The sequence below is a fragment of the Typopeltis vanoorti genome, chromosome 23 (genome assembly GCF_054136105.1).
Source record: "Typopeltis vanoorti isolate ZY-2024b chromosome 23, IOZ_Tvanoo_1.0, whole genome shotgun sequence".
Lineage (NCBI taxonomy): Eukaryota > Metazoa > Arthropoda > Arachnida > Uropygi > Thelyphonidae > Typopeltis > Typopeltis vanoorti.
Window position 1 is genome coordinate 53,567,471 of NC_143571.1, and position 22,945 is coordinate 53,590,415.

Sequence of the window (22,945 nt, forward strand, 5' to 3'; positions counted from 1 at the left end):
CAGATCTACACCTACCCTTACTGAGGGTAAGGGTAGGTGAGCTGGGATCTCTTCTGCACAAGCAAAGGCAAGACTATGTTACGTGACATTGAACATGACAAGGTTGTCTTCATCCAACTGGAGATTAGTATGTAGATCAATGTTTAAGGCAGTAATTAAACTTTTAGCCTGGGATGTCAGTATTGTCATCTGCAAAACTGAATAGCATTAGTGTGAGTCATTTATGTACAGGAGAAAGAATAGGGGGATAGGACAGAGCCTTGAGACATTCCTGCATTGGTATTAATAAAGCTTGAAGAGAGGGCACCATGTACCATGACTTATGGAGAACGACCCGAGAGAAAGGTGGCTACCCAATTGCAGAGGGTGGCAGGAGACCGAAGGATGGCAGTTTGTTTGTTTGCAGGCCTTGAAGCCAGGCACAGTCAAGAGCAACAGTACAAGTGTCTCTGAACCTTTCTATGGCACATGTCCAGTGGTGGGTGGTGTAAGCTAAGAGGTTGCTTGTAGATCTTGAATGACAGAATCCATACTGGGGTCACTGGTTAATTGGTGGGCCTCTAAGTAGTTGAGGTTGTATGTTGATGACTTTCTCCATTATTTTGGAGAGAAGTCTACCTTCAAACTAATGGCCAATTGCCATTAGCTTGAAGGTAGATCTCTCTTTCTCTCCTTTTTTTTTTTTTTTTTTTTTTTTGGAATCGACTGGATATGGGATTGCTTCCACACAGCTGGTACTTATCCCAATGTGTATGATAGATTGTAGAGACAATGCTGGAGAGGTGTTATCTATGGAGCACAATGTTTAGAACAATTAGATAGATGCCACTATAACCAGAAAAGGTTTTTAGTGTTCAAGTTATTTAATAATTTTCTGCTGTTTTTTTTTGTTGAAAAACTACAGGAGGCATATGATACTTGGACTCAGATATAGGAGGCGATCTCCCTTATTCATATATGCAGGAGTTTGAGGAAAAGAGAGATGCTAGGAAGTTAACGGTATCTTTTGGTGAAGAAATAGTGATGCCATCAGGTTGAGAGAGAGAAGTGCAGGTGAGGAGAAATTGTGTCTAGCAGCAGAAAGAGGACAAGGATCTTGGGTAGAATGGGGGGATGAAGGTGTTCATGCCAGTGAGGATAATTTCTACAACTCATTTGGAGCAGATATTTGATAGATGAGTAGAAGTAGTCAGACCAAGGAAAATAGCGGCAGAAATTCCAGAGGTCATCCCAGATGGCACCTTTGTAGTGTCTCACTACAAAAGTGCCATCTGGGTCAGGAGTCATTTTGAGATGGGCATTCTGTGTAAGAGAGGAACTTTCACATGCTTGTGGTCTGGATTGCAGAGAAGAGAGGTGACCTCTATGGTGGTGTATCTGTAAGATCTGGGCAAAAGGAAATCTAGAGTATGGTAAGCAAAAAGATCATCAGGAATTCATGAAGGTAAATGTATGATTGGCATTGTCATTGCTTACAGCAAAGACCTGCTTCTCTCCAGCTTGGTCAGTTGTATTGGAAAAGCAGAGCTGGTTGGAATGTGAATGTTAAGATCACCTAGGAAAATGAATTCACTATTTGGATAGCTGGTTTGCAAATAGTTGAGTTTCATGGGAAGGAATGTGAATAGGTCTGAGTTATCAGAGTTTTGGAGACTGGCAAATGCAGCAAATAAATGTTACTAAATGGGACAAGAAAACCAAAGAAGTTCAAAAGCAGGGCATTATAAATTAGCCATTCTCTGACAGGCTATATTGGATCTAGTGTGCCAGTTGTAATCAGCAGCACTTAATTGTGTTTGGCTATCATAGTGTCTTGTACATTTCTTGAGAATACATATTAAAAAATAATGGCATAATGAACATTACTGCAAGAATTACTGATGCATGCAATAACATCTTCCAGTTAATTGAACAGTACAAATAGTGAAAAAGTTCTGTAAAATTTATATCTTGATATTGAAAATGAAATGCTATCTGTTTAAATAATCAAGTTTAGCATTTTGCCATTAGTTTCCTTCTCAGAAAGCCATTCAAAGAAACAGAAATGTTATCAAAAATAGTTTTGGCAGTAGCATGAAAATGTATTGTTTATTAAAGTGGATCACAAAAGCTTAAAGTGATAGCCTACTAATTCAGTACACTGCAATAATGATAATTAGACTTTAGATCAGAAACATTAGACAAGTTCTCTCATTGTATACGTTCAAGATGAATGTATACAATAGCATGTAATCATTACTGAGATTGGTTGGATTTTAATAAAAGAAGATTTTAGTTTCGCTTTGAATTGCATTGCATTGCATTGTTTGTCTTACCAAATCTAAAAAGAGTTTACTTCTTGTGACTGCTCAAGTGTTATTTACCGATCTCTGCCCCCACCCTCCCCTTCAGAGAGAGAGAGAGAGAATGGAGCTAGTAGGAATAGCTCTGATTTATCAGTTTTTTTTTTTTTTTTTGATGGTTTAATTTGATGTATTAATTTAAGTGATAATTCAACATTATTTAAATAAAAGTTTAGTCATTTTTTTTCTGTTTTGATTTGAATAGATTAAACTAGCTGGCGGATGTTGTTTAATATGTGCACTGCTCTGTGTCGTTATTACTGTTACTACCACGGTAGTTCACATGAACCGGCTTCAGACTTTACACGAGTGTGTATATACACCTAAAGCAAAAACATGCATGTGTGTATCTGCAGTTGCTGAACCTAATTCTGAAGATGGTAAGTGATTTATATATATATATATATATATATATATGTGTGTTGTCATTTTTTATATGGTGGTATTATTTGTCTTACGAATAATTTTAACTATCTAGATGGATTTAACCCAGGTGAAATACAGGATTTTCTCAATATTTTAGGTACAATTAATTTTCAAAGTAAACATTCATTTAAACATTTCAAAGCATTGTGCATACAGGTCCATCCCATTCTTATTAGTAGGATGTCAATTTAATCCTCTGTTCACAAAGTGCTTCAGAAGTATTGCAGTATAAGACCTAAATGTTACACATAGTTTAGCATATTACTGAAAGACAGATAAGTCCAATTTGAATGTATTATTATTACCTGATACCTCCAGAGTCCAAAGACTCATCGAGGACACCTACTCTACAACTGTCTCCACCACTCAATCCACCAACAAACCACAACTACACCAATGCCATCTACTGCCCACCACTACCACTAGTATTTTCACAGACAATTACAAACATCCATGCCCATGGCAGGATTCAAACCAGCAGCCTTTTGGCTGGAAAGCAGATATGCTTTCCAGATACAAATTTTAGCTGGCCATCCAGGCCGGCTAAAAATTATTATTATTATTTGACACCTCCAGGGAGTCCAAAGACTCATCGAGGGAGAGTGTGCCAACAGCATCGAATGATTGGTCCCCTTCCAACTACTAACCGCGTTCAAACTTACTTAACTGAGCCATTAGTAGCAGAGGCTCTACCAATCAACCAACCTTTGCCGGCTTATTTTTTAAGTAATTAAAAATTTGTTTTAGTTATTTGTGAAAAGTTGGAAGAAGAGGATAATTTCCACAACTTTTTCAGTGGAAGCAACAGCCTGTTGTTTAAGAATTATAAACAGGTACAGTTATTGAATTCCCTCTTCTAGTTTATCCATTGAATAATTAGGCTACAAATGTGATTTCTCCAAAGTAGATATATATATTGTCCACTTACAAATACGAAGTATAAAGGTTTTTTTTCCCTTCTCTGCAAAATAAAAAAAAAAATAATAATAATAATAAAAATGTGTATTGATTCTATCTGCAGAAGATGGATTTCCTAATATCATTGTCCAGCTCTACATTTTCGAGTCATTGTGAACAAAACTTGGGTGCATATTTTCAGACTAGGCGGCCTTGCAGTTTGACCTTATATTCATAAATTACCCCCCCCCCCCCAATTGCCAAATAAGGTTATATAAAGGATAAAATGTGCATATCAAAAGTAACTTCAGAAAAAGATAAATAACAAAACTGAAATGATGTAGCTCTGTTTAGCTACAGTTACTCCTGAAATGTTGGAGTGTACATAGCTAGAGTGGAGTTACAGGCTAGATGTGTGCTGAGCTACATGGGGAACTCATTTACCCTAAATCAGAATCTTTACACTTCCAGCTATCATTCATAATATTTATTACCACTGTGTTAATTTTTTAGTAAATAATTGCATTTCAATATTTCTCCAACATTTCTGAAATGTGTACATAGTGTACATAGCAAGAGTGGAGTTACAGGCTAGATGTGTGCTACATGGGGAGCTCATTTACCCTAAATCAGAATCTTGACACTTCCAGCTGTCATTCATAATATTTATTACCACTGCATTAATTTTTCAGTACATATCTTTATACACTGCTCAGAGAGAAGTCAACAGACATCCCTCCCCCCTCCCCCATGGCAAGGTGCATCATGCCATATGATGAGTCACGTGTTTGTAGCCGGTATAAATTGTAGGAATTGATGCTCCCAAGTCAGTGCAACTGTGTCCAGTTGAATGACTATGAGAAAGGAACTGACAGAGTCTGAAGGAGGCATTGTGATAAGATGTCAACAATCTGCAACATGTTTGGCAGATTGTTGACAAATTCAGCCATCCCAGGCCAACAATCAGTGATACCATGAGATGGAAGCACAAGGGAGTGAACTGCAAGTGCTAGTGGTAGGATCGCAATATGCAAGTCCCACGTTATCCGAATCAACATGCAGCAATTGCCTTCAGTGGTGTTTGTGCACAGTGGGATGTGGATGCTTGGAAAGCTGTGTTATGGAATGATGAATCATGCTACACCTTCTACCAAGCAGATGGACATGTGTGGGTGTAATAGATTCCCAGTGAATGTCTCTTACCAGAATGCATAACCCTAACTATGAAATTCATAGTTGTGGGATGTAATGTATGGTACTGTTTTTCCTGGGTTGGTCTCAGACCTCTGTTTATTGTGCCATGAACATTGAACTCCAAGAGGTATCTGAACATTCTGGATAATGCAATTCTTCCTACTTTGTGATGTTTCTATGGAACTGACTATTGTCTCTTTCAGAAATGCGTTGTGTCATAAGGATGTAACTGCATGGTTTGTGGACGTGAACATCATCACACATGACTGGCCTCCACAGAGCCTGATCTCAACCCTATTGAGCATCTGTGGGACAAATTCAAGCATTGGGTGAAGTCAAAGGACATCTGCCACACAATGTCCAGCACCTCATTACATGCCTACAGATTGAATGGTCCAAAATTCCCATGGATTGCTATCATACACTTGTGGAAAGTATATCCCATAAGATTGCTGCAGTAATTGCAATGAAAGGAGGTCCTACATCTTATTAAGGTGGGTACCATGGCTGATTGTTACTCACACTATGGTGTCCATTGACTTCTTTCCAAGCAGTGTATTTATGGATATGCATATGTTGAACATTCAAACACAATGATATACAAACAAAATTGGAAGACTTAAAACAGCTGAAATGGTTGGACTTAAATATGACCAAAACAAAAGTGCTTAAACTAAACACAGAAGTTATAAAGAGATCAAAATCGATCATCGTGCTATAGAAGTTAAGAGTTTTACATACTTGAGAGCAAAGGTAGATACTGAAAGTGGAACTGATAGGGATATAATGCAAAGACTGACAAATGCTAATACTGCTTTCAAAAAATTAAATAATATATGGAAATCTTCCAAATACCATAATAAAACCAAAATAAAGATCCTCGATAGCATTGTTAAGGCCATATTATTATATGGATCAGAGACATGGAAGCTGACTAAAAAAGAGATTCCAGCAATGTGAGGAATTGGAACTCTCTGTACTGGCTCATGGTTCTTGTGTGTGTGGGGGGGGGGGGGGAATAGCCGTGTAAGAATCAAAAATGCACTGAATTTGCTGTGGAGAGAAGCCCCATTGTGTTGCATAATACATTGGATGATGTCCAGTTCTAGTTGGAGACCAAGAGGTTTGCAGCAAACAACATGAAATCTATTCAGCAAGGTTTTGATGGTGCATATTTTTTGAGATAGGTGATGTTCAGAATCTTGCTGTACATAACAGCCAGAGAAGTAGGTTTGCAATAAACAGAAGTAATCAGTACACCAGAAGGAGAGGAAGATGTCCAAGAAGGCTAATTTTCCAGCTTTTTTTCTATCTCCATGGTGAAGGGGGGGGGGGGATATGGGTATATTTAGTGATGAGCTATAAAGGGCTCGCGTGAGTCCTTTGTTAAATTTTTCTTGAATTTGCAAGCCCCTTGTTCTTGTTTAATAATCTTGTAGAACTAGAAAATACCACTGTGGAATGTATACATGCTACTATAATTTCTACTTTAAATTCATATGGATTTTCTGATAACGATTTAATAAATCATCTCATTGCATTTTGTTCTGATGGAGCTAGTGCCGGGGTCGGCAACCTTTTGAGTCGGAAGAGTCAAAAATTACAATTTACAAAATTTCAAAGTTTTTAAAGAGCCACAAAATTTTAAAAAGTTTTTAAAGAGCCACAAGATCTTATTGTCTTCAAGGCATTTTTGCACGGCATTCGCTATATCTTCCCCTCTAGTTTGTCCCGAGAGCGGTAGCAATCCTAGAAGTTCTTCTTTTGGACCTTGGGAAGACATATACCTGACAAAAAGGGCAACTTGTGCCGTGTCTTTTATGTCGCAAGACTCATCTATAGCAAGTGATAAGGCAGAAGAAGGTTGAATATCTTCCACCTGCAAATATGTTACATTTGAAGACATTTTAGCTATTCTATCTTGTACTGTTTTAGCGGATACGAGAAGCTGGGCATAATGAAATATAATTTATCAAAAAACATTTTACAACGATATTTCCCAATTAAAAATACCTACCTAAATAAAATAAATAATTCTCTAATAATTTAATTATTAAAATAAATAATTTAGACACTAAACACTGTTTGTCTCACTCTCTCACGTACTGATTGACTATAAGTACATAGTTTCGTCGCATCTGTGGTTGCCTCCCGTGTGCGGTGATCGCCGACTGGCACGAACGGACTTGTCAGAACGTGTTTATCACGGCGCAGTCTGCACATTTTAGTTTTTTTTTTTTTAATTTTGGCAAATATTAGATACTTAGTTTACGAGTAAAGGTGTTATGCCCAGCTATGCCGAAATCAATGAAAATTGCCAAACATATAAACTTCAGAGAGCTTCCGACTGACGGACGACAGTGACGATGCGTGTCACGGGGGAGGGGTGCGGTGAAAAGTGAGTACAAGTGGCTGAGAGATAGAATCGGTGCCTAATCCTCGTTAATCGATTCAGAACGATTTTTAATTTTTTTTTTTTTTTTGATAAAATAAATAATATTTGCGTATGGAACTAAAGAGCCGCAGCTTCACATCCAAAGAGCCACATGTGGCTCGCGAGCCGCAGGTTGCCGACCCCTGAGCTAGTGTAATGTTAGGAAACAAATCAGGTGTTACAATCAAACTTCTACAAAAATTTCCCAACATTGTGATTTGGCATTGCATAGCTCATCATTTACAATTGGCATTAGACGATTCAATAAAAAACATTAAATGAATAAATCATTTTGAAATATTTATGGATAAGTTATATGCTTTTTATCATCAATCACCAAAAAATCAACGAGAATTAAACATGATTGCAAAAGATCTTGGTATCGAAATTTTTAAGATCGGCCATGTGTTTGGACCACAATGGGCAGCTTGCAGTTTACAAACGGCTCTTGCTTTGTGGAGAAATTACCCAGCTTTATGCAAGCATTTTGCATTGAATGAACGATAAATATAAACCGAGTTCTCAATTTGGAATTTTTAAAAGATCTAGCATTAATGATTGATATCCTACAGGAATTATCATATCTGTCAGAAGCTCTACAAAGTCGCAATATAAGTATTATAAGGGCTAAGTTAGCCTTTTTTTTTTTTTGCTCGATGATGCGAGCTCTTTGTTAAAATTTCCATAGCTCACCACTGGGTGTGTGTATATATATATAAAAGGGTGGGAAAGATCGGTCAAAAAGAGCTTAATAGTTGAGGTCAAAAGTTAGTTAGATGGTATGTAGGAGACTCAATGTAGTCAATAGTTCTTGTGAATTTTTAGCAGACTATAGAAATAGTAGACTCCACCAAAATGAATCTTCAGTTTTTTGATAGTATCTTTATTCCAGCAGATGTTTTCATTAAGTAGAGAATTCAGTTTATTGATCTGGCTGAAAGATGCAAAGTTCATGTTTATGAAAGTTTAATTCAGTCATTCTTGTCATTTTCTATGCCATATTGAATATTTTTTCAGTTTTCACACATTAGTAATGGACCTGTATTTCAAGGGCAATAAAAAATAGAACACTTAAAATATTACACACTTCTATTATTATTATTATCTTTGAAATATGGAAAACAGATGGAAATGTAGTAGTTGTCAAAGTTCTACAATTGGTAAAAAAAAATTATTGATTTAAATAGAAGCTAAAACCAAACATAATTAAGTTATCTGTAAACAGCAAATTGCTTGCTTCAATGGCGGTTGTACCAATTTTAAAATACAAACCGAAAATTTATTATTATCAGTGCAAGTTCTGTTCATTCTATAGTTATTTGTAAAAAAGTAAATATCATCAAAGAAATGAAATGCTGTTTACATTTCATTTCTTCCACGATTTTTGCTGTAACAGTACGAATATTAAACAAAAAAGTAAATATCATCAAAGAAATGAGATGCTGTTTACATTTCATTTCTTCCACGATTTTTGCTGTAACAGTAGGAATATTAAACGGCATTCCATTGGGTTCAGAATCATAATTGGAAAAATGTATTCGGTTTTCTATGCAGCAAAAGTGTTAATAAAAAGTTGACCTGCTCCAAGCAAATGTATGAAAAAAAAATTTTTTTTTTAAAAAGTGAAAAATGTTAATTATTTTCAAATTATTCATTTTAACAATAAAACTTATTGTAAAAATGCATAATTAATACTTTTGTAATAAATAATACAAAATGAATAACTGTCAGTCATGTGCTAAGAGATATTATGTATACTGTACTTTATTTCTTTCCATAAATGAACCAGAAGAGGATATAGCATTTAATTAATTAATTAGTATAAATTATTTTTGAGTTATTTTTATGATTTTTGTATCAAGGTAATTTATATCAAGACCAAATTAAAAAACTTAGCAGTATATCTTATAGAAAGAATATTGAAAGTTTATTTTTCACTTGGTTAGACTATAATAAATTTAGTTTAATCCTTTATCCAAGTGTGAGCAAACAAAGTTTGCACCTGAAAATATCTTTATCTTTAGGACTGGGGTAAGGTAGTACAACACCAGGCAACTCGCATCAAAGGTGGAGCAAGCCAACATCACTCCTATCTCAGTATCTCCCATAATGCAAAACACATCTCCTTGCAGATATGTATAATGTTATGCATTAAGGGAAGGGCCACTACCCAGACTAGTTTCGACCTTTATTGAGATCTCATCAGTGGGAGCCCGGTGTTGTACTACCTTACCCCAGTCCTGAAGATATTTTCAGGCGCAAACTTTGTTTGCTCACACTTGGTAAAGGATTAAACTAAATTTATTATAGAAAGAATAAATTCAACTTACAAGCATATTTCCATGAACACCTTTATGTTCTTAAGTTGGGATACTCCTGGATATAGCCTATATCATACTTAATCATTTTATCATACTAATATACAGCATCATTTGTCAAATATTGATTATATTGTGGAAATAAATTTAACATGTTTATTAGTTAAGCGTAACAGTTTTTAAATTCATTCATATTCTGTGGTTTTATTACTTTTAGGAGCTCATCGATTTATTTTCAACAATACTCCCAACTGTGAAGTTATTCATGGTAGTCTATATGCTTGTTTGAGAGCTTTGTTTGGGTTGTCTGTAATTGGAATTCTTGTATGCATCTTTTCTTCAATGCTAGTTTATCAGTTGTTAAGTCATGAAAAGAAGAAATTGTATTGGGAACAGGTAAGATGCTCCATAATAATGCTATGAGATTATGAAATGCATTGGTATTGTGTATATACACATGTTAATTTAAAATACTGAATTTGTGTCAGATGTCAATAAAGCACTTTTATGATCCTGAGTGTGCAAGATTCAGCCCATAGTATTTTGGTACCGTTGCATGACAGAAGAAACTTATTAATAGTCTATTTGAAAAATTGCCAAGTCTACACTTTTTTTTCCAGAAATGTTTATTTTCTGTGTGCATGCATGCATGCCTGCTTGTTCAGTAAGACTGTTTTGTGTAAAGAAACAAAGTTCTCTAAGTGGGTAAGTTAAAAAAAAATAGATTAATTTCTCCAGTATCTTTAACTGTAGCTTTAGGTTTCTAGCAGAATCCTAAATAGAGCAAAAAAACAAAATTTCTTCCTATATTATTCTTAATATACTGGTGGTCCTCGCTATTGAGACAAGTTGTCTTCTTATCAGTTATTGTCAACATACTGGATTGTACTGTTAATTGCTGTGTGATCCTTGCATACTTATAATTTGAAATGAATCGGTTCTAAGCATGCCTCCTGTAGACTTAATGTGAAATTGGATGTTATTCATCATAAAAAATGTGTCATGTAAATAACAGAGATTGCAATTCTCTTAATATGCCTGAATCAACCATTTGCACTATATAGTACTTGAAAATTCTGAAGATATTGACATGCTCAGTAGTCAATAAAATGCTCTAAAGTTAAATTAACATGTAAGAGAAATAATGACAATTATTTTCTTTAGTGTTATATGGTGATCATTCATTTCAGTAAAATTATGGAGACGACAACCATGTTAGGAATAATTACTTTAATTTCCCCATGTTTTAACCTTCATATTAAGGTCATCATCTGGAGTACACACACACACACACACATATATATTCATATTTATATATACTGACTATAACCGAGACTAGAAAAACGATTAAATTTATTCAAAACGCAACATGTTTCATCGGATTGTCCAACTTCTTCAGGCGTGGGAACATAGAAAGCAAGTAAACACTATAAGAAACATCGTATCACTATAAAACGACTATTATAAAATCAGTTAGCTTTGAACTGTAGCTACAGTCCGTGTTTAAGTTCTATTGTTAAGTAGTTGCGTGCGTCTGATTTTATGCGTGTGCCAATATCAGATAGCAGAGCTGAAAGAGTCCGGTAGATTATAGCTGAGGTTATTATTTATGTGATGAGGGCCCATAACAATTTCCTTAGACTTGACTATGCGTCACTCCACCTCGTCACGCCAATAATGAAGGTTTGAGGTTGTTGACAGTTTATCTCATGTTGATGGCCTTCATCATTTGTTTTTACTGAAAACAGTGCATGGCTTTACAGGGCACTTGCTCTGGTTCTTTTGTAGGAGGATGGATTTTTAAAGTCACACAGGATTTTGTACACTCCTGGGAATTGTAGATGGCGATCTTAGGTTAGGAAGAGTAGAGAAACAGGTTTTTATGTTGAACTTTCTTAAAATTTTTCTTAGTTTCGTGGAGAGCGAGCTGATATATGGTAAGGAGATATAACATTTTGGATTGCTTTGTGTTTCTGAGTTGTTTTGATGGCGGCGGTATAGATACTTATTAATAGTTTTCGACGAGTAGCCATTACTTGTGAAGGTTCTTTGTAGATGTTGTAGTTCATTTTTTAGATCTTCATCATCTGACAATATAGATCTAGCACGATGTGCTAGGGTTGAGATGATACACTTTCTGTGCAGGATAGTGATGTGAGGACGCATGCAGGATCTGTGTGTGTAGATTTTCTAAAGATTGATATTTTAATAGAATCAGATGACTTAGTAAGTCTTATGTCCAGGAAGGGAAGAGATCCATTTTCTTCAACCTCCATTGTTAATTTGATATCTTGGTGGAAGGTGTTTAAATGATTTAAAAAAGACTGAAGGTTATTGGTGCCATGGTCCCGGATAAGAAATATGTCATCTACAAATCTTAGCCAAATTTTTGATTTAAGAGTAGCTGAGGAGATTGCCTTTTGTTCGAAATCTTCAATAAAGATGTTAGCTAATATAGGAGACAGGGGCTTCCCATTGCCAATCCTTTATTTTGTTTGTAGATTTTCTTCTCATATTGAAAGTAGCTGGAGTGAATGCAATGTGATAGCATGGAAAACATCTTTTTTGAAATTTTGTTCTTTAAAATATTGAGAGCCTCTTGAATTGGTACGTTTGTAAAGAGAGTCACCACATCAAAGCTCACTATGATATCTGAAGGCTGGAGTTTGAAATTTTTGATTTTCGAGACGAAATCTGTTGAGTTTTTGATATATGAAGAAGAATTTCCTGTAAAACCTTTTAAAGATGAAGCCAGAAACTTAGATAAGCTATAGGTAGGCAAGTCAATACTATCTACTATTGGTCTCAGTGGGTAGTTTTCCTTGTGTATCTTTGGGAGACCATATAACCTTGGGATGAGTGGATGTAAAGAGCGAGCGGCAAGGCATATGTTTCTTGGAAGTTCTGTGGCTTTTTGTAAGAGGTTGTTTGTTTTGTTATGTATCTCTCTTGTTGGATCTGTCTCAATTTCCAAGTATGTATCTGACTCTAATAATGCCAAGATTTTTTCATGGTAATCTGTTTTATTTAGTACTACAGTTGCATTGCCCTTGTCAGCTTGTATGATAACGATGTCTTTGTTGTTCTTAAGACTTTTTATTGCTAGCCTTTCGCCAAGGGAGATGTTATCAAATGGAGGTCTTGCATTATTAATTGCAAGTATTGCTTCCATGCAAAGTAAGCTGGCATCTGCGGCAGGAAGTAGTGATGCAGCTTTCTCCATCTTAGTTAAAAACATTTCCTTGGGAATAGTTTTAGGCGCAAGGACAAAATTAAGATCTTTTTAAGAATTTGTTCTTTGTTGTGAATTAGAACATATGAATGGTTTATCACTAATTTTTTATTTCTTCCATGAAGATTATTAGGGGTTGGCTGTTCTTGTGTTCTCTTTAGCGAATTAAACTTTCTGATACGCTTATGTTTGCTTAAGTTTTGAGGTGTTAATGTCCGACGTACTTATTTCTTGAACGTGATTCAATGACACGCAGTCTAAGGAGGTCGCTAAATGGTTTTCTAAGGATGATTTTTGAGAAAAGAGAAGAGCTAAATTACGTTTGGTATCGTTAATCCTCTCTCCTAAAAGTTCTAGTTTTGCTTTTTGGTAGATTCTGTGTGCTTTTTCACTGGTAATGGCTTCTCTGAATTGTAAGAATTTAGGAATAATAGAACTTCAACGTTTCAGGAAGATCAGTCTATTGATAGCGAGTCCAGTACTCTTAAGTGTCTTCTCATAAGCTTTCATAGGATGGAAATTATACCCGTCAGAAGGGATATGATAGCAGTTTGTAGTATTAAATTGGTACTGGGATATGTTCATATTTATATATACTGACTATAACCGAGACTAGAATAACAATTAAATTTATTCAAAACGCAACATATTTCATCAGATTGTCCGACTTCTTCAGGCATGGGAACATAGAAAGCAAGTAAACACTATAAGAAACACCGTATCACTATAAAATCAGTTAGCTTTGAACTGAAGCTACAGTCTGTGTTGAAGTTCTATTGTTAAGTAGCTGCATGCATCTGATTTCACGCGTGCCAATATTTAATAGCAGAGCTGAAAGAGTCCGGTAGATTATAGCTGAGATTATTTATATGATGAGGGCCCATAACAATTTCCTTAGACTCGACTATGCGTCGCTCCACCTCGACACGGCATATATGAAGGTTTGAGGTTGTTGTCCAGTTTATCTCATGTTGACGGCCTTCATCATTTGTGTTTACTGAAAACAGTACATGGCTTGACAGGGCACTTGCTCTAGTTCTTTTGTAGGTAATGTCTCTCTAGACATAGGAGGATGGATTTTTCAGTTTGGCCATAGTATTGCTTCCCGCAGTCACACGTGATTTTGTACACTCCTGGGAATTGTAGATGGTTGTGAGCTTGTTTGTATTTGCTTAAAATCGATCTTAGGTTAGGAAGAGTAGAGAAACTGGTTTTTGTGTTGAACTTTCTTAAAATTCTTCTTAGTTTCATGGAGAGTGAGCTGATATATGGTATGGAGATATAACCTTTTGGATTGTCTTGTGTTTCTGAGTTGTTTTGATGGCGATGGTATAAATGCTTATTAATAGTTTTCGACGAGTAGCCATTATTTGTGAAGGTTCTTTGTAGATGTTGTAGTTCATTTTTTAGATCTTCATCATCTGACAGTATAGATCTAGCACAATGTGCTAGGCTTGAGATGATACCCACTTTCTGTGCAGGATAGTGATGTGAGGACGCATCTACACACACAGATCGATACCTGCATGGGTCCTCACATCACTATCCTGCACTTATATACTGGTACTTATACAAAGCGGTTTTGATATAATGCGGTTTACAAATTGTAGTAACCCTTGTTGAACACAGTACTTATACAACGCGGTTTCGATATAAGACTATCTACAAACTGCAGTAACCCTTTATCTTTTCATATATTTTTCAACGCAAGACTTAAAAATGAAATTTTATCTTCGTTAAATTTGTGTCTGCCGTATCGCACATGTAGTTATAAGTAACGAATTTATATTAGGGGAAATACCCTTTAGCACGCATGTACGTCAATTGTTTACCTTATAAGGTATTTATTGTTGAAAATTGTCTCGTTTTTCTGCCAGGAAAGTGCATTAAAAATCATAAGTGTGTTAATCTCAAGCTGAGCACTTTATTTTTTGGTGAGTTACATACAATATGTAATGCATTTTTTTTATGTAAAAAAAAAAATATTTTTATAGCAATGGCTACTTAGAGTGCTTTTGCAATATGCACGTTTGTTAATAGGGATAAACTCACCCACTGTAAACTGCCAAGGTAACAATTGAACAAGACTGAAGATACATTCGTTTTCGATCAGCACATGACACTCAGTCTTCGCGAACTTCTTCATAAGTGCTCCAATCTCTTCAATGGCGAATTAATTGATGGGGAAATATATTTAAATGAGGCGGAACTGGTACAATTAATAGTTGACGTCGAACCAAAGTTCTGCTGAAGATTCTGATTGTGATGAATCCGTTAACGAATTCAGTTTAAAGAAATTAGCAGAAGGTTTGGACTTGGCAAGAAAGTTATTTTATGGATAATGATCTCTCAATGGAGTGCTCCGGAAAATTCACGAGACAATTGGATATTTGTTTACCTCCGTATTATGAACGTAATAAAAAATTGCAGCGTAGAGGTAAGCAAGCTCTTATTACTGACTTCTTGATAACTAAACCAGCCAAAGTATGCAATCAGAATTATACTAATGATATCAAAAGAGATTTGAAGTCACAACGCCGTCCGACCAATTGTAAATAAAGAACATCTACAAAATGTTAGTTTTGAAAAGAGTGATGATGATTAAAATACAGGTATCCCTCGATGTTACCGCGTATATCAAAATCACGTTAATCAAATCTAATAATCAATGTAAAAATTAAAATTTGTCTATGATTGCTTACTGTATTAATAATTCGTTTTGTATGGTACTCTTTTAGGAAAGATAAAAAATGAATGCAAAGTAAATGTTTAATAAATTCTTGTATAATATACTGCAATTTTTTTTAACAAAAGAAGTTATCAAGAGTTGTTTGAACAGCTTTAGTTTTTTTTTTTCTTATCGGCATAGATTCTACGACAAGCAAAATGACTCTCCAGAGCTTGCAATAGAACTAGCAATAGAACATAAAGAAAAAACATTGCAAATGTAATACATGATGGTACAAATTAAGTGGATATTGAATCCAACATTATTTCATAGCCGAATGTAGAAACTACAAGAGTTTCGTGCCTAATATATAGAAACTAAAAGTTTCAGCAGATGCATGCATAAGCAACCATATGGACAACTCATAGTAAAGGTGGAGTAAGCTCCAGATCATTTTCCTTAGTATTTTCCAAAATGTAAAACACATATCCAAGAGGACATGTATGATAAATAAGCCTTTGGCTCTCTATTTCAGTAATACATGATGGTTTATTTATTTTCAGTTACAATCTAAAAATTAATGAACAAAGAATTTAAAAAAAAAAAAAAAATTGAACCATGCTATACTGACATCGGAGATCGCGGTATCTCTCAGATACAATTTACTGTCAAATATCACAAACCTTTACATAACACGTGTTGAACCAAACTGACAGCAAAAAACCGGTGCGGAATATCACTCGTAACATATGAATGCACAGCTACTCATGACCTTCAAGCTGAATTTTGTAAGAATATTTAGATTAAACATTTTGCATGTATCTCTCAGATCAGCTGCAAGCTCCGCATGGTTAAAGGCGCGTTAATCAAAACTTTTGCAGCCTATATTAAGGGATTGCCGCAATTTATTTTGGCGTGTTAAGCGAGGGATACCTGTATACGCTTTATTTTATTTTGCCTAAAACATTTATGTATTGTGTGCAATGAAGTTTACGTACAATTTATAATTTTATACTATCTATTTGTTTCATAGTTTATATGTTTTCTTATTTTACATGAATTACCTGAATTAAAAAAAAATATTTTTTTGTTGGATATGTCATTGTTTATATAATCTTTAAAAAAACGATTTCGGAACCTACCCTACTTTTTCTATGTGATCTCTGAGTCTCGCATAACACGATTTATATAATGCGGCATTTTTGTGGAACCTAACAATTTCGTTATAAGAGGGTTACCTGTATATATGTATATACAAAGACGAGTTATATTTCATTTCAAACACAGCAAAAGTGGTAGTCTGATCCATAATTTAATATGAGCATTGTTATATTAGAGTTATAATCCTGATTACTTACAGTCCTAAAGGTTATGTGTAGAATATGTGCCATCCATATTTTTCTATTTTTAGACCACCTTTATTATTATTATCTGAGACCTCCAGGGAGGCTGTAAATTACCCAACCCAGCTATCATACCTTCTCTTAAATTCATTTACACTAGATGCACTTACTACCCCTAAGGGAAAATTATTCCACTCACTCACTGCTCTCTGGGAGAAAAAAATAGCTCTTACCCCTTTCTTGATTGAGAACAACCTTAACTTCTATGGATGTCCCCTTGTTCTATCCCTGCCTTCCATATAATGAAAAATGTCATCATTTGAAATGTTATAACACCCATTCAAAAGTTTATAGACCTCTATAATACCATCCCTCTCTCTCTCTCTCTCTCTCCTGTTAACTAGAGTCTGCAATCCACATACTCACAATCTGTCCTCAAAATCTAAATCCCATAATCAGGATATAATCTTTGTAACTCTACTTTGCACCCTTTCCACAGTTTCTTTATCCCGTTGGAACCCAGGAGACCAAATCTGCACATAGTAATCCAGGTGTGGTCTCATCAAAGCCTTATAAAGAGGCAAAAATTACTTCCTTACCCTTATATATCAACATTCGCTTTGACTTAGCCATTATCCTCAGAGTCGTATTTGCAACTTTTGCTATGTGACCTTTGAGCTTTAAATTCTTATCCACCAATAGCATAACCCCACTAATATTATATGCCGCTGGAATTCTAATCATGCCAAAGTGCATAACTTTACACTTACTAACATTAAACTGATAGTCGTTTTCGTTTGCCCAGATTTTCAGTCTATTCAAATCATTTTGTAATTGCTAAATATCAGTAGCATCCCTGATTGTCCTGCCTATCTTCACATCATCAGCAAACAATTGCAAATCTGATGATAGACCCTGCTTGATGTCATTAATATATAGATTGAACAATAATGGCCCAAGGACTGAACCCTGAGGAACACCACTGGTTACCTTAAATCTGGCAGATTCACATTCACTCTATACCACTTTTTGATATCTGTCTGTCAACCATCCCCTGATCCAAGGCAATAGTTTTTATTCCAATCCCATATTCTCCAGTTTACACAACAGCCTATTGTGTGATATCCTATCAAATGCCTTAGAAAAATTCAGCATTAATATAGTATATCCATTCCCTTTATCCAACTCGACTGTAACATTGTTATAAAATATGAGCAAATTGCTAAAACATGACCTTCCTTTAGTAAACCCTTGCTGATTTTCCTGCAGAGTATAGAATGCTTGTCTACCTATTTCTGTATGCAAGTTCTTACCAACTTCTCTAAAATCTTCACTACCACACCAGAGATAATAATAGGTCGGTAGTTAGACACATCAGTTTTTGTACCACCCTTGTGCAATGGAACTATCATACATTCCTTCCATTCCTGTGGTACCATTCCTGAGCTGAGACTCAAATTATACAAATGTGTGAAAGGCCTAGCCAATTCAGCTGAACATTCCTTTAGCAAATGGGCTGATATTCCATCTGTCCCTATTGACAAATTCTTATTCGGGTTATGCAAGAGCTCTTCAACCTTATTTTCATGAACCTCTAACTCTTTGTCCAATGTAGCAGTAGCACTGTGCACCATGCTACATACACCTAGTTGATATATCTTAGCAAAGTGAGCACTCATTAACTGAACAATCTTCTTAGCTTCCGACACTCAAGTACCATCTGCATTCAATAAAGTTATTCTTCCACATTCATTCTTTCTTTTGCTTGAAGCATAACGATAAAATTCTTTTGGATTGCCTTTAGCTTACATGGCCAATTTCTTTTCATACTCCATTTTGGCTTTTCTCACAATATTCATCATTTTTCTGGCCTGAGCTTTATATATTTCATAACTCCTCTCACTCTTATTCGCACGATATTCTTTCCACATCATCTTCTTCTTGTGGATCTCTTGTTTAATAAGGCTGCACATCTATTTCACTCCCAACCTATTTATTCTTCAAACACTAGGGATACATCGAGATACTGCCTCGTTCAAGCACTTTTTCAAAGATTCCCATGCATTGCTGATGTTTTTTCATTCAGTGACTGATACCGTGGGACCAAAGATAGTATTCTTCTGAGTTGATCATAATTTCCAGCTTTTTAGTTCAGCATGTAGCCTGTTTTAATCGGAGCTTCAATACAAGTAGATGCTTCCCAAGAAAGAACAGCATGATCACTGTCACCAATTGGTGGTAAAATAGCCATATTCTTGGCAGAGATCCCTTCTGATGCTATGAGCAAATCCAACACTTTTACCTCGAGTTCCTACTTTCACGTGCTGCTTGAGAAAGATGTCTCGCAACAATTCAATAAATTCCTGTTCTTTCTTATCATGAGATTTCTTTTCTACCCACTCAATGTTTGGAAAGTTAGTCACCCATAATGAGCATTCGCTTGGTACCCATAAGGCTAAATTGGTGATGCATTTCTTCGTTCCCTAGAGCTGCTAGGTCTGTAGAAACACCCCACCATATATTTCATTCCATTAACCTCCACTTCAAACTTAACTTATCGCTACATGGGACATTGTTACCATCAGTTTTCTTATATTTCTACCCTAACTGGACTTAAGTCATCTGTTATCATTAGTAACACTCCTCCTCTTCTCCTATCTCTTCTGTCATTCCTGAAAATAGCATATCCATTACACTCAATCCCACTTACCATATCTGATTCTGATAGCCAGGTTTCACTAATGGCAACAATCTTAGGTCACATCATATTCAATAAAGCAACGAACTCAACTCCTTTGTTTCTAATGCTCATGGCATTTGTGTATAGACATGATAAATTACGACCTAGCCTATTCTTATAATTAGATATGCAATCTATTTGGTCTTGTTCTAGAATTTTCTCTTTTCCCTCCCCAGACATACTTAAAAGGGCCGAACCCAAAGCATATTTTTCCACTCCTTTGCCACATGTATAACCATGTTCAAAGGCATTCGTATCTTTATCACGTTTGTATGCCATAGCTGAACTTTCACACACATTTTCCCCATTCCTCCCTTGATGATCTAGTTTTCCTGACTCTTTGCATTGGGTCTCATACCAGTAAGTAATTTCTCCAGGTTTCTGATGAATTCAAATGCAGGCCATCATTTGTATACAAATCTTTTCTGCCATCAAACACACCCCACGCATCTAAAAACTCACATCTACATCTTCTACATAGCATGCGCTTGAAATCATTTGTTATCATCGCCCTCCTCCTTCTCAATTCAGGACTATCATATCTAGGTAGTAATCCTACAATTTTTACTCTTTCACATTTCTTTCTCGCTTCTTCCAACATGCTATGTTTATCACTACTTAAATTATTAGTACCTACCAGCACTACCATTTCTTTTACATTTCTTTTTTGGTTTTCAATTACGTTTGTCATATTTTTAATTTTCGCTCCCAGGAACCAGAAGTGGTGACTCCCTCGGCAAATGCAAATTTTAACATTGAGTCATCATACTTTGTTAGGATTAGGGTGATTGTTAAGAAAGGACAAAAATGAGTGATTGATAAGAATTTCACAGGTCTCCTTAAATTTGATGTGGTAAATCTGGCCTTTCTGCCCTGAATACTAGACACATCAGTTTTTGCACCACCCTTTTGCAGTGGAACTATCATACATTCCTTCCATTCCTGTGGTATCATTCCTGAGCTGAGACTCAAGTTATAATACAAATGTGTGAAAGGCCTAGCCAATTCAGCTGAACATTCCTTTAGCAAACTGGTTGATATTCTGTTTGCTAAAGAGTGATATATATATATATAGAATTGACTGGAAAGGCACCTGTTGTTTACATCATGCCAAAATGTGGTATGAGCATAAATTTAAAGAAGTCTGTGAAATTCTTATCAACCACTCTAATCTTAACAATACTGGTGATCTAAAAATCCCAAAACTATAGATGGCACATGTTCTAACCACATAACCTTTTGGTCTAAGAGTTAATTATAATAAGGACTAAGTAATCTAGGATCTTAATTCTAATATAACAACACTTGTGTTAAATTATGGATTAGGCCACCACTTTTGGCTTATTTATTTTTTTTTTCATTAGAGATCAGGCCAGTAGAACAACGGTTGATCAAATCATTGTCACTTCAACATAGCGTTTGAAATGTAATATAGGTTGTGTTTGTGTGTATTCCAGATGATGGCCTTAATATGAAGGTTGACACATCGGGAAATTTTAGTAATCATTTCTAAATGGTGGTAGTCTCCATAATTTTACTGAAATAAATAGAATGACAATTAGCAATATGATAGAAGATCTTGATCAGTAGAATACAAAATTACAAAAAAAACTTGAAAATGAGAGGAATATAAAGATTTTCACCATATCTGAGGCTAGTTTCATCTTTTCCAGAAATAGTATGGTTAATCAAAAGAGTTTTAAGATGAAGCTGCTAACTGATGTTGATACAATCTTAAACATTTCAACATAGATGAAACAGGTTTGTTTTGGAAATGAATGGCATCAAGAACATAAGCTTGGGGGGGGGGGGGGGGAAAGTACTCAGATTTAAATCAACAAAAGATTGGATCACTCTTCTTGTTTGCAGCATTGTGAATGGTGTCCAGAATGTAAGATTTTGTTTGTTTATAGAAAAGCTTCTCTACCAGCAATTTGGAAATTACAGCATAAAGCATGGATCAGTAAACATTTTCCAAGATTTCAATATGTGTGATGATGAAAAACATCACTGTTAAGATTCTTTTGATGTTGGTTAATGCTTTTACCTATATTGTCTATTCGTATGATGTATGTCCTAATGTGAATTATTTTTTTCACCATGTATGGTACCTGTCATGTGACCTAGGAGCAGAATGTTGTATTTTTAAAGCTTGTTACTTATGCTTCACATTCATAAAATTAATTCCTGAAAGTGATGCAAACACTCAACATAGAAAGGTTTAGGAGAAGTTTAACACTTTTAATTTTGTTAAACTTGCAGGCTTGGAGTAAAGGTCTTCTCAACTAGTGGGAATAGCATTGGGAAAATTTTTTATCCTTATGCTATTCATACTGTATGCCAAATATGACAGATGCCTTTCTTCAACCTATTCTGTGGTTAGCCAAAGGTGGATAATTTAAGCAACAATATTACCTATTGCTCAACTTAGTAGTGTCCATATTGCTAATTATCTCCTCCTATATAGTGTAGAATTTAGCTCTTAATACTTTTTTTCTATTGCCTTAAAAAAGAATTGAAGCAAGAATAGAATTACCATCATATTATTACTTCAATCCTTTTGGTTGGAGATTGATTTCAAAGATTGGTTACCCTTCATAGGAATGGGTTGAAGGGAAGCAGTTGGAGTTCACAACTTCAATTGGCTTCCCTTTTACAATTGATTGATTGATTGATTAGTAGTGAACACTGAACTTTCACAATAGAGGCATAAAAATATCAAGTCAGAGCTTGTTGCAACAGGTGTTTCTTACTTTCCAGCTATTTAAATCATGAATGTTTTATCTTGCTGAAGGATAAAATTATATATCAATTTCTACAATGTGTGAGAAGGTTGTAATTTATAAAATCAGTGCCATATATAGGTGATTAAAAATACATTGTTTTTTTAAATAGTAAAAATCAGTAACAAAGTGTTCCTGGTGAGATTTTTTACAGGATAGTTCACCATTGCTTTCCCCCCCCCCACACACACACCCCTCTCCCCATTTTATTTGGGCTTGGGACCAGCATATGGCTATGACGTATTCATGACTGTAAATCCATGTGTGTTTGTGTATGTTTTGGCACAGAGAAGCAGTCTTTCTGATTCAAATTAGGCATTGTAGTAGGGCTTCAGCACTCTTTCTTGAATTTGAAGCAGTCAGTGAAATAGGTGTACACATATAGACACAAGAATAGATAATTGAAACAAATATATCAAATAAAAAGTTTTTGTCAGATATTTCAGCCTGAGAATAACATGTCATCTTCTGTGACAGGCTGGTCTGTACAAGGTAGAGCATTGGGCTATTTAAAAAGCAGTATGAGTTGCTTGACGATATAAAGAGCAACAAAATGTAGGTGAGATGT

General features: G+C 35.4%; 1 protein-coding gene across 1 annotated transcript in view; it reads left to right on the top strand.

Moving 5' to 3' along the window:
• Positions 1-22,945, top strand: part of LOC150093860 (uncharacterized) — a 121,451-nt gene that overhangs the window by 89,471 nt on the left and 9,035 nt on the right. Inside the window, exons 5-6 of the mRNA XM_090412993.1 lie at positions 2,548-2,722; positions 9,829-10,007. Coding sequence (XP_090269119.1) covers positions 2,548-2,722; positions 9,829-10,007 — 354 coding nt within the window. The remainder of the gene's footprint in view (positions 1-2,547; positions 2,723-9,828; positions 10,008-22,945) is intronic.